This window comes from Plasmodium yoelii (assembly GCF_900002385.2).
Source record: "Plasmodium yoelii strain 17X genome assembly, chromosome: 5".
In the NCBI taxonomy this organism is placed as follows: Eukaryota; Apicomplexa; class Aconoidasida; order Haemosporida; family Plasmodiidae; genus Plasmodium; species Plasmodium yoelii.
In genome coordinates, this window is record NC_036177.2 from 87,823 (window position 1) to 101,690 (window position 13,868).

A 13,868-nucleotide genomic window follows, 5' to 3' on the forward strand; every position below is an offset into this window, starting at 1 on the left:
GATTATATGTATAGGCATATAATAATGCATCATATCTATAATATTAAATTTTATTATATACTTATATTTTATTTTTTAACTATTATAAAATATAATATATTTATACCTAAAAATATAAAGTTTAAAAATTAATAGTAATTAATATAATGTTCTACCTTTATGATAAGTTAAAGCGTAAAAATCAACTTCTATTAATACAAAAAGATAATAGTAACTACAATTACAACTTCAAAAAATGTTAGAAGCATAACAATAATTTATAGATTATGTTATATTGTCGATTCTCGATCGATATTGCATGAATCTATATTTTATGATTATCTATTATACATTAGTAGTGTGGTTAATTAACATTAAAAATATAATCATTAATATGAATCGAATTATAATTATACTCTGATAATAAAAGTATTATACTGTTCGGTTATCAAAATACGATTTAAATTAAAATAAATATGATGCAAATAATACGTTTTACTAAATAAAATTTTCATTAAATAAAGAAACATATTATGATATGCATAATTCAATAAATCCACATATTAACTTTTATATAGGCAATTATTATATAGCATAATATGAATTAATTTATGTAATATAGTTATTTTACTTTAATCATATTAAATATATATTAACACTCAATTATATATATTATAACTTATGAAAAAAAGTTATATGGTCCTTTTCATATTAACTTGTGCCTCATTTGGGGTTGAATATTTGGGCATCATCTCTTGATTAAACATACGGGATGATACATATATTAAATTAGTGTTTAAATTATAAAAAATTAAATAAAAATATAATACTTATCCCTAACCCCAATATGGGTTCTACAACATAAAATCTATATAAAAATTATACAAAAATTATTTCCAAATAGACATTTTCTTAAAATACATCGATCGTCATATTCAGAATAATTTATTAATGATCAGTTTCTTCTTTATATTTTTTATTCTTTCTCTTAAACATTGTTTTTGAGATCGCTTCCGGAATCCAAGTAACGAATACTAATATAAAAATTTTTAAAAATGTATAATTTATTTATATTCACAAATTAACCAGTGCTGAATATATTGTTTAATTGACTTATTATTTACCTTATATGCAATTCCCAATAATATTGATACGGCAACAAATATAAATCCAATTGAAATTAGTGTGCTTTTTATTACATATTTTCGTGAATATGTTGGAAGTAATGGAAAATCATAACATATACTTTTTAAATTATAATAATCATCTGATAATGTAGATAATAATTGATTATAGGGGCTGTATATACCATTATAATAATCTTCATTAAGCTCATCATATTTTTTAGCAAATTCATTAGCTTTTTCCGATAATTTATTGCAATTTTGCTGTTCTTCATTAACCCCAGTACAAATGTCACATAATAATATAAATGTATCATAAAATTTAGACATATCTTTAATATCAATACTCATCAAATCTTCTTTTTTATCTACAAGTTCATTATAAGTCTCATAACCAGTAACACCTGTTATTATCTTATTATACTTATTATCTTTATCATCATTATTTATATATGTATTATAAAAAGAGTATATAATGTCGTTTTCATTATTTTTGATACGGTTTAACATATACCCTAACCATATCAAAATGTAATCAACAATATTGATCTTTCTTTTTGCAACAGAATTAAACTGGGTAAAACCCGCAAAGAACTCATCAAACAAATATAAACATCCAGCATTAACTTTTCCGAAAGGATCATCACATGATCCATTATCACAATATTTTTTCAAATTTTTATTAATATTTGTATTAATTCCTACAACCAATCCATCGGAAATCCACTCCCATACATTATTGAACCTTTTACACTAAGCAAGCAGTTAAAACAATTAATAAAAACGCAAATTATTAAAATAAAGTTTAATGATATTTATATGTAATACAATATAAAAAAAATGTAAAGGGAACTATTATTATTAAAAAATGCATATACCACTTCCTTATTCATTATAATGGGGTTTTATTTTTGATTTGTAAATTGAGTAGAGGCATATTCTTTTATATGTACTGCACCAAATATGTGATGCAAATGTTTTAACTCAATATATTACAGCTGTCTGTAGTTAAATATATTATAAGTTTTTCAATAAATTAATATGGAATAATAAAATAATATTATTACTAAAAAAAGGTTTTATTTGTGTTTATGCTAATTAGCTAAGCTACCTTAAATAGAGGGATGCTTAATAAACTTTTTATTAAATATATGATGCATTTTATACAATAAATACTATTCTTACTAACATCTGGTATAATTTTATTATAAAAATGTATATCCTTCTATAAAGAATTTAAAGTATTTTTGAACATAGAAAAGGAATATATATATATATCTTATGTTTTGATGATTCTCCTTCAAAAAATTAAATGCTGTATAAATCTAAAAAAACAAAAATTATATTATTACTATAATCCTTAAAGTATATAAATAGTCATTTTTTTAAATATATTAAATATTTAAATACTTGTTTCTAATACAATAAACCACAGTTTCATTAAAATTATAATATTTTCAAATTAAGTTATTTTACTTACATCTATATGCAAATTATATAAATTTATATTGTTTTTAATGAATGTATATAAATTCATAATTCATTTTAATTAGTTCTATAACTTTATTTTTATTCCTACATATTCCAATTTAGAAGTATTCTTTATTTAGTAATTTTATAATGTTTTCCATATTTTTCCACCTTTAAAGCGGTAATTACCAGTGAACCCGTATTTATAAGCTTAAATAAGTTTTTATATGTAGGTCGTTTTTAAAATAGTACTTAGTAAATGTTAAATATATAACACATAAATAATTATTGATACAAATTTTAAAGTATAATATAAACCTATGTGTATTAGGTTAGTATATTGTCGTTTGAGAGGAGAGATAAGGGATCTATACTTTTTTAAGACAAGGATGTAGCCATATAAGATTTACCTATTCTACACAGTTTAATTATTTCTTATATTTTCTACCATTAAAGTTTTTAATTCATGTATAAATTAAAAATAGCTTAGAATTATTACTTTTATAAATATATAGTTTCCTTTTATATTTTATAATAAACTATATTTAGTTCTATAATGTAAAAGTATATAATTATTAATATTATTTTGCTTGGTACTGGTAGTCTAATGTTATCGCACTAAAGCATACTTAAATAAATGTTATAATATTTCATTTGATCTTGTATACATACAATTTAATCCGATCACACCTTTAATAATATATATAATGAATTTATACCCATGTAGTGTATCAAATGAATTTAATGATTTTTTCATATTTAATACTTTATCTATTGTTATTACTATATCACTGTATTGTACAGCGGAATAATTAATGCGCTTAATAAAAATACTTTAAATCGATGTATGATATTTCCTCGTTTCATAGTTTTTAAATCAAGTATTTTAAAACATATATTATTTAGCAATAACAATATATTTGTGAATTTTTATGTATATAATAACCTAATAAACATATTATTAGTTCAAATTAATTATTATATACTTTTTCCATGTACTTTGCATTAATATATAATTGTATATGTTTCCCAAATTTAACATTTTTCAATATTAGTAATTGGTATAATATTTTACTATATTAGAACAATAGCGATATTCTATATATCATATTATTTATAATTATTAGAACTATAACATTATATTTAATATACTTATGTTTTTTCTTTTAACTATTTTAAAATATAATTTATTTATACCTCAAAACTATAAAGCTTAAAAATTAATAGTGATTAATCTATTATTATACCTTATGATAAATAAATTAACGTATATAATGCAATTTCTATTAATACAAAAGAATAGTAGCTACAATTAAAACTTCAAAAAATCTTAGAAGCATAATAATATATATAGATAATGCTATATTGTCGATTCTCGATCGGTATTTTATGAATATCTATTATTACAGTTTGGTTGTTAAAATACAACTTAAATCAAAATAATAATGACACAAATAATAAGTTTTACTAAATAAATGTGTTCACCAAACAAAGAAATCGATTGTATATTATGATGTGGATAATTCAATATAGCTTTGGGTTATCAAGACTTATATAATACCCAATTGTGATATAGCATAATATGAAATCATACATAAAAATTTCTATATTAATATATGCAATATAGACATTTTATTTTAATCATATTAAATCGGCATGAACACTCAATTGTATATATTATACTTTATGAGAATTATGGTATTGCCCCTTTCATATTAGTTTATACCCATTTTTTGATTGCATATTTAGACAGCATCCCAAATTAAGCATACGAGGTAATAAATATTATCAAATTATAAACAAATTAATAAAAATATAGCCCTAACCCAAAACATAGATTACATAGAACAAAACTATAACTTATAGTACATAACCCTGACACAAAATACGAGTTTCCCAAAATGCAACTCTAAAACTTAGCATAGCTTATAATTTTATTAATAAGTGCGTTTAAATTATTACATAATATATATGCATGAAAATATGGAAAAATGAGATTTTGACAAACACTAAACAAAGATATATTAATTATATATTAAATTAAATATATATAATAATATAACAAATAATTAAATCAAATTCCATCATTCTATAAATTGTAAAAAGTGTAACTTTTATGCCATAAAATGTCAAATATATTATTTTTAATCATTTAAACAAGTATAATAAAACATAATAATAAAGAATGGTTATCTTGGTACTTTTTTTAATTTAAAGCGAAAATTTAATAATTTCCAACATTTCTTAATTATAGAAAGCGTATACGGTATAAATAGTATTCCTAAGTACCACGCCCCTGATACCACTATCAAAAATTGGGATACCATAAATATCACCATCTTCTTAAATAGTTTTTTTTCATGTTTTTTTATCTTTCCATTAATTTTGAATTTCTTATAATTATTACTTGATTTAATTTTATTATATTCATTTTCAAAATTGTCATCTTCACTCTCCAAGAGATTTTCTTCATTTTCCAATTTATTAAAGTCTTCATATTCTGATACAGAAATATTTTCATCTTTTTTTGTTATTCTTTTGTCTTGTATCGGTTGTATTGCTATTTCGCTATTCCTTTTATTATCAAGCTCTTTTTTTACTTCTTCTAATTCTGTCCGAAGTTCATTAATTAACTTTTTAGTTTTTTTATCTACATTATTTAAATCGGGTAGTGTATTACTTTCTTTATGCTTCTTTATATGTGAATTTATAGCATTTCGAATATATATAATTTCTTCGTCATCATCATTGTAGTCATTAAGTTGATTTGCAAGACTCAAAGTTGATTGATAAAAACTATTTAAATCGAATCGGTTATCTACATCTGCTAATATCCTATTATTTCTAAAGTTTATTACATCCCTTTCAAGGTATATATCTCTATCGTTTACAAAGTATAGTTCCTGAAAAGAAATGAAATATTTATTAACATGTGTGTAATTAATTTTAATTGTTTCTTTAACTTAAGTGTTTTACCAATACATGAAACAATAATATAAGGTTAATATAAAACAAATAGATACAAAAACTATAATGAAATATTATTAATAATAAAAGAAAATGGTGTGTAACTTACATTTGGGGCATATTCAAAAAAACAAATAATAATTGAAAAAATAACATATTTTAAAATACTGATTCTCATTTTTAACTTTATTTATTAAATAAATGAATATATCTATAAAAAATCGGAATTTATTTCATTTATTAACTTTTTGCACTTTCTATGGAATTAATGTGTAGCCATTGTGATATATTTCGTTATATTCATTAAAAGTTTTTATGGATATAAATATTATATATTTTTTCATAAAATATTAACCTTTCTATAAAAAATACACCATTTTTAATATAATTTATAATACATTATTATATTTAGTGATACAGTTCTAATATTTTATGAACTTATATATTTCCATTATTCCTTATATATGACAAACTAATAATTATCAATTAAAATAATAAAATATTAGATACATATATATTTTATATACTAATACACACAAACATATAATGAAAACTTAAAAGGTATCGCTTCTATTTACATTTAAATGGTTTATAATTTATTATGTTTTATAATTATTTTCTGCTATTTTAAATATTACTTAACAAAGCTTTATATTTTATCTTTTTCTCAACTTATATTTTTAGACCCTGATCTTTAATACTTTTATTTATAATAATAATCTCACACATGAAATATATTATTTTTGTTCAAATCATATAAAATATGTATATCCCACAAATAAATCACCACACTATAACAGTAAATACAACCAATAAAAAAAATGGTATAAATTGTACAAATTGTATAAAAACATATTCACGGAATTACCGATTTATCACCATCCCCAAATCTTAAGTCATAATTTAATTACTCTATTAACTTTTTATTTTTCCCATTTCACAAACATATATTATCACACCTATAACACTTAAACACTATATCATCTCTATTTTTACACATCTTAATCACAGAGCAAAAAATACAATAAATAATTTAAATATAAAATTCCATCATATACCAAATATATTGATTAATTCCCTCCTTTTTTAATCAAAATATACAGAAATTATAATTGTAATTATAATTATGATTATAATTTTATTTATAATAATGAACGAAATATATCTGACTTAAAATTTATATACTCTTAAATTCATACTATAAATCCTAAACCCTTTCATCGTTTTATTTTTTTTATTGCATTTTTATTTTTTTTTATTAAATTTTTATTTAATTTTGTTTTGTTTTATATTTACATATTTTTTTAATTTTATTATGTGTATCAATTTGCAAGAAATGTATATCATTACTATCATCAACAATATATAATTTTGACCGTTTAACGAATAATAGTAGAAAAATTCTATTAAAATTTCAATTCAAGTAAAAAATAAAACTACAGAAAACATAATTCACCATAATGTAAAATTTATCATCCTATTGTTATGATGAATTGGAATATTATTGGTGTAGTTATAATAATTACAACCATATATAAACAATCCATTTCACCATAAATTAAACTCTTTAATACATAAAAATGTAAAAAACATCCATACTCAAATAAAGGATAAAAATAACAAAACTACTATTTATTTTTGATTGGGTTTCTCTATATTTCAAATTATCGATTTTCATTAAGTACTATATCCATGTATACATTTTTTTTCAAATCCATATAAACACTTACAAAATCCTATATAGATATTTTATAAAACTATGCTTTAATTTTAGCTAACTATGAAAAGCAAAAATTTGTATTCCCATAACGTGTAACATATCAAATATTATATATAATTAATTTAATCTACTATTTTAAATATTATAATATTAGAAAAATTAAAATCATAACATTTTTGGTGCTCTATAATTTATGTACGTTATTTTTCTTCCCTTGCAACGAGTTCATTTAAATAAACAAGTCAATTTTATAAACATGATAAAACATAACCATTAAAAATTTATATGTCCATAACCCGTACCATATAAAATATTATAATATTAGAAAAATTAAAATCATAATATTTTTGGTGCTCTATAATTTATGTAACTTTATTTTTCCTCCCTTGCAACCCGTTCATTGAAACAAAGAATAAGTCAAATTTATAAATCTGATGAAACATAAACATTAAAAATTTGAGATAAAAAAATTCACATTTAAATAATTATATAAATTTATTTTTTCATTTTTGAATAATTATTATTTTTTTATAAATTTCTTGCATATTCGTTTGCTTCTATTTTAAATCTATTTATATAACCTTTTTTACACTTTTTAAATTCATATTTTACTTATCCAAAAATGAATAAAGGATATATTAAGATTGCTTTGACACTTTTAAGTCTCACAGGATATATGCAAAATGGAGCATTTGCAACCGAACATGCTGAAAATGTTGCTAATAAAGCCAACTCCGTCCACCCTGAATCAGCGTATGAAAACATCGAAAAATATTTACATATAATATAAATATCCATATTCCTCAAACCCCTCCCTTCATAATCATTAAAAATTCTAAATCTCATTTTATAAATTAATTTCTTTCTTTTGTTTTACCCATTAAAAATAATCTCATTTTCACCAATAATATTTCGAATCCAAGATTTGACAAATACAAAGACATGGCATGCTATAGTATTTATGAAAATTTAGTAGCAATAGATCATGCAAACAATACTTCAGAACTATTAATAAAACTTTCTGAGACTAGTACAGACGATTATTCGACCCATCCCACAGAAAATGGAGATAAAATTATATATTCTAAGAAAATTGGAAATATGGATATTGGAAGACTTCATCTTACGATCCCATCTGCCTCTAACGTATCAAATACCAAACAATATTTAACATATAAAAATAACTTCAAATTAAATAATCATTATTATATATATCCATATTTTTATTTTTCATTAGTACTATGACGTAATAGAGGAACTCTGGGATTTCAATGATACCCAAAAATACAATTACAAGTTTATTAAGGGTACATAAAAAATAATCAATAAATTTAATATCTCTTATCACTATTTACGCATCTTTCATTTTACTATTCTTTGTCTATTATTTTCATTTATATCTCCAAAATAATCATATTGTTAGGAAGTCTTGCTCGTGTATACTCCAAAGATTTAATCATCTTTGAAAAACTTAACATAGATCCTAAATATGTACCCTTCGTAAAAAAATATGTTTTAGCCGCAAAAGTTAAAGTAAGGGAATTTTTTTTCCATTATTCATATTATTATATATATTATACATTAATTTACATAATACATATATTTTTTTTATTCATTTTGTAGCATTCAAATGACACAACTGTAATTCTTTGTCCTTCAAGAGCTCTAAATTATCTCGGTAAAATTGATGATGAACCTAATATGAAAGAAATATTAGAAAATACACAATTAATCGAAACTGAAATAGATCCTGAGGAAGCATTAATCAAATTGGGTACTAACATATCCGGATTTGTAATTAAAAAAGTGGAAAATGATCAAGTTGATGTTACTTATATCAACGCTGTAAGCAATCTCAAAAAATAATCAGTTTTTTCTCATTTTACCATTTATCGAAAATCTACTTTATAACTCATATATTTTATGACATTCACACACAAAATATTGACATATTTTATATATTTATCCATTTTTTTCGTAGATTTATGATGATGGTAATTCTACAAAGTATTTCTACGATAAAAAAGAGAGATATCACGCATATATGAATATCCTAAGCTTAACACAACGTATTTGATCGAGTAAACAACAATATACCCCAACTATAACCCTTTCAACACTTTAATATTGGGATAGATATTTTAATCAAATTAATTTATAATTATCCATAATTCCTATTTAAATTCCCATCACAGCATTTTTTTTGTTTTAAAAATTATTATTTAGTATGTAATTTCTCCTTCCGTACTTTTATTATTATCATAAAACTTAAAACTTTTTAGTAATTAATTGTATATCAATATACTTATCATTTACTTTGTCCACTCAAATATAAAATACTGTATGTATAAATATAACTTAAATATATATCTATATTTGTTGATTGTCTATTATAATAATATGCAATATATTTAATTAATATTAAAAATAAACGACCGTCTATTTTAAATTATAATGTAAACAATCTATTAAAACACATTTTATTATAATTTTATACATTCATATATAACATATGTTACAACTTTATATAGGATTCATATATTAAATTCAAATAACTCTCCCATCAAATAAATCAAATGTCTTTATATTGTGGTACGTATACATCAATTGAGCCTTAAACTCCAATTAACACTTCTTATATAAAAGAAATTATGATACATTTAATAAGAACTCTTAAATGTATTTACCACCAATTTAACAATAAAACATAAAAAATACATAATTCAACACATTTACCATTAAGTTATACTAACACGAAATCCAAATCATATAATTTATCAAAATATATTACTTTATTCCTTTTGATAGACATCTTCATCCTAACTTTTTCTCTTACATATTTAGACTGAATAGAAATCATAAAAAATCCAACTTATCCTATACATATTTTTAATAACTTCTTTATTATATATACATTTAAAACAAATCTTTAAACTAATAAATGTTATCAAATTATAAAAAAATATAAAAAATTATTCAAAATTAAATGCAATATAATACTTAACCCGAATATGGGGTCCACAAAGAAAATCCAGACCCACAACATAAAAACTATATAAAAATTATACAAAAACAGTATAAAAATATTATAACTATACATATATAACATTATATATTATTGGTTATACTATTTAATTATTCTTATATACCCAATAATTATGTTCAAAAATTATGGTGAAAAATTATTTATTTTCAAATAGACAATTTCTTAATATATATCAATCATTATTAATCTTCGAATCATATATTAATGAATCATTTTCTTCATTATATTTTTTAGTTTTTTAGTTTTTCTCTTAAATGTTGTTTTGGGGTTCGTTTCCGAAATCCAAATAACGAATACTAATATAAAAATGGTAAACATATTATATATTTTTTGATATTCGCATATAAGTAATCGAAAAAATAATTTATAAATTCCTTATTATTTACCTTATAAAAAATTCCCAAGAATATTGGTATTGCAACAATTATCGATAAAACTGGAATTAATTTGTTTGTTATCGACGAACTTGATGATGTAACTTCAGAACTCAGTTCAAAATCTCCCACACCAATTTCTTCTGTTTTTGTCTGGGTAAGAGACGGAATATCAATACAATCAACGCTATTACTATCACAATACGTTTTTAAATTATTATAATCATTTGATAATTTAGACAATACTTGAAAATAGTCTTCATCTTTAGTATTATTAGGATCGTTAAGTTCATTATATTTTTTAACAAATTGACTAGCATTTTCTAAGGATTTCTTATTGTGTGTGTTGTTTGCATTAAATTCAGTATACATGTTACATAATGGTTTAAATGCATCATAAAATTTAGACATATTTTCAATATTAATATTCAACAATTTCTTTCTTTTATCTATTATTTCCTTATAATTATTATAACCTGTATTATCTTTTAATGACGTACTACAATCTTGACTACCTTGTTTACAATTAATATAATGCGTATTATCTTTTATACATTTATTGTAAAAATCATTTAAATTGTTGATTTCGTTATACGTCTTTTGATTTAGTTTATAACTTAACCATATGATAATGTATTCAACAGTATTGATATTTTTTCCACTTTTCAGAAACAATTGCTCAAACAACCATAAACATCCAGCCTTAATTTTATCGGGCTCAGTCTCACATTTATTTCCTGTAACTCCATTAGGGCAGTAATCCTTAATATTCCCATTTTGATGAAAATCGTGTTCTGAAGATGTTCCTAATTCATCGGGATAATACTTTCTTAATTCACTAAACTGTTTACACTAAGAAAACATTTAAAAAAGTATAATAAAAATATATTTAATGAAACGCTTATAAAATCATGTTTAATGAATTTTATAGCTAATATAATATCAAAAAATACAAGGAAAAGCAAATTTTATTAAAAAATGCAGATACCAGGTCATAATCCATTGTAATTTTATTTTGTTTATAATATGTAGATTATGTAACATCATATTATTTTATATTTTTTACGCTTAATAAATGACAAAATGATTGAACTATAATATAAAACTATCTGTAATTGATCATGTTATTATCATTTTTAATATTAATTTAAAGATAATGTGGGACGATATAATAACTTTACGGTAGTTAGATAAATTATCATGTTTTGGGGATGTTTAATACATATTTTACCATATGTGTATAGATACAATTTTACATAAATTGTCATCCTTAATAACACTCATATGAGAATTATTATAAAAATTAAAACAACAATGTAACGAATTAAAAATATATCGTCTTATAGATATTCTTTAATATAGGAAATAAACAACGTCATATCTTTTGTTTTAATAAATGGTACCCCAAAACTAATATACTGAAAAAATCGGAACAATTAAGAAACCCATTATTACTATAATCCTTAAAGTATATAAATAGTTATTTTTTTAAATATATTAAATACATATATACTTGTTTCTATTACTATATACCATGTTTTATTAAAATTATAATATTTTCAAAATAAATTTCATTTTCCCCTTTTTTAATTGCATATACTTAAATTTATATTGTTTTATTTAATATATATTCATTCCAATTATAATTAACATTTTCAATAACTTTATTTTTATTCCTATATACTTCAATTTATAAATATTCTTTATTGTGTAATTTTATAATACATTTTCCCATCGTTTCCATTCTTTAAAACACCAATTAGCACTGAGGCCGTATTTATAAGCTTAAATAACTCTTTGAATTTAAATAGTTTTTAAAATCATACATAGTAGATATTTAATATTAACACATAAATAAGTATTGATACAAATTTTAAAGTATAATATAAAACTATGTTTGATTAGGTTGTTATATTGCACTTTAAGAGGAGAGAGATAAGATATATTTTCTCTTTCAGTATATAAATTTATATAAATATTCATTAAATGTTCTACATAATTCATTTTATTTTATACATTTTATTGTATAGTTATCAATGTATATACATTCAAATAATTTATTAAAAATACTATATTTTATTAATTCTACAAAAAACTATGATAATATAATATGGAATAATAAAATGATATTTAATATTAATTAAGTATTTAACCCTTTCTCCATTAATCCATATTTTTATAATATAAAACTACAAATTCCAAATTGGATCATTAACAAATATATAATGTATTATTATGTCTTTTCGATAATATTAATGTTTAATTATATTAATTTTCCACAAAAAACAATATTTTAATATTACTAGTAGAGCAATTTATTATATTATATGTATAGGTATATAATATTACGTTATTCTATCTATCATATTATTTATAATTATTAAAACAAAATATGATAAAAAAATTTATTAATATACATATATTTTATTTTTTAACTATTTTAAAATATAATTTATTTATACCTCAAAATTATAAAGTTCAAAATTAATAGTGATTAATCCAATAGTATATCTTTATAGTAAATAAATTAATGTATATATTAATATCTCTATAATTTGAATTTAAAACTTTATCATAAAATAAAACTATATATAATCGAAAATTAAAAGGATAGTATACATATATCTATAATTTAATTTTTTATTAATATGCATATTTTTATTGATTATTAAAAATATTAGGTGCATAAAACATATTTTATAGATAACGTTGTGTTGTCGATTCTCGATCGATATTTTATGAACATCTATTATTACAGTTCAGTTGGGTAACATGATTTGAATCAAAATAAATGATACAAATAATAAGTTTTGCTAAATAAAATGTTTCATCAACCAAAGAAATACATTATGTATACATAATTCATATAGCCCCTGATTAACAAGTTTTATATAATGAAAATTATGATATAGAAAATATCTATATTAATATATGCAATATAGTTATTTTATTTTAATCATATTAAATCGGCATGAACAATCAATTATATATTTTATAACTTATAAAATATGTTATGTAACCCCTTTCACATTAATGGTTATACCCACTTCTTGGTTGCATATTTGTACTTTTGAACTTCTTGAAATTAAGCATACAGAATGGCACGTATATTAAATTAGTGTTTAAATTATAAAAAATTAAATGCAATGTAATACTTATCCCTAACCCGAATGTGAGTTCCACATATA

At 21.0% G+C, this 13,868-nt stretch overlaps 4 protein-coding genes across 4 annotated transcripts; 1 reads left to right on the top strand and 3 right to left on the bottom strand.

Moving 5' to 3' along the window:
• Nucleotides 1–914: 914 nt before the first annotated feature.
• PY17X_0500127 (PIR protein) lies at nt 915–1,996 on the bottom strand (the record flags this gene model as incomplete). Its single annotated transcript, XM_034637753.1, has 3 exons — nt 915–1,013; nt 1,104–1,856; nt 1,982–1,996. 3 exons carry the CDS (start codon nt 1,994–1,996, stop codon nt 915–917), a joined length of 867 nt encoding a protein of 288 aa, XP_034493398.1.
• A 2,766-nt stretch (nt 1,997–4,762) lies between these two features.
• On the bottom strand, nt 4,763–5,718 carry PY17X_0500131 (fam-b protein; the record flags this gene model as incomplete). The annotated part of the gene is made up of 2 exons (XM_720642.1): nt 4,763–5,476; nt 5,650–5,718. The coding sequence occupies 2 exons, from the start codon at nt 5,716–5,718 to the stop codon at nt 4,763–4,765; spliced, it is 783 nt and encodes a 260-aa protein (XP_725735.1).
• A 2,164-nt stretch (nt 5,719–7,882) lies between these two features.
• On the top strand, nt 7,883–9,337 carry PY17X_0500137 (fam-a protein; the record flags this gene model as incomplete). Its single annotated transcript, XM_719525.3, has 6 exons — nt 7,883–8,013; nt 8,184–8,406; nt 8,498–8,567; nt 8,684–8,793; nt 8,884–9,105; nt 9,242–9,337. 6 exons carry the CDS (start codon nt 7,883–7,885, stop codon nt 9,335–9,337), a joined length of 852 nt encoding a protein of 283 aa, XP_724618.2.
• A 1,199-nt stretch (nt 9,338–10,536) lies between these two features.
• PY17X_0500141 (uncharacterized protein) lies at nt 10,537–11,683 on the bottom strand (the record flags this gene model as incomplete). The annotated part of the gene is made up of 3 exons (XM_721554.1): nt 10,537–10,602; nt 10,693–11,532; nt 11,669–11,683. 3 exons carry the CDS (start codon nt 11,681–11,683, stop codon nt 10,537–10,539), a joined length of 921 nt encoding a protein of 306 aa, XP_726647.1.
• Between the last annotated feature and the right edge of the window lie 2,185 nt (nt 11,684–13,868).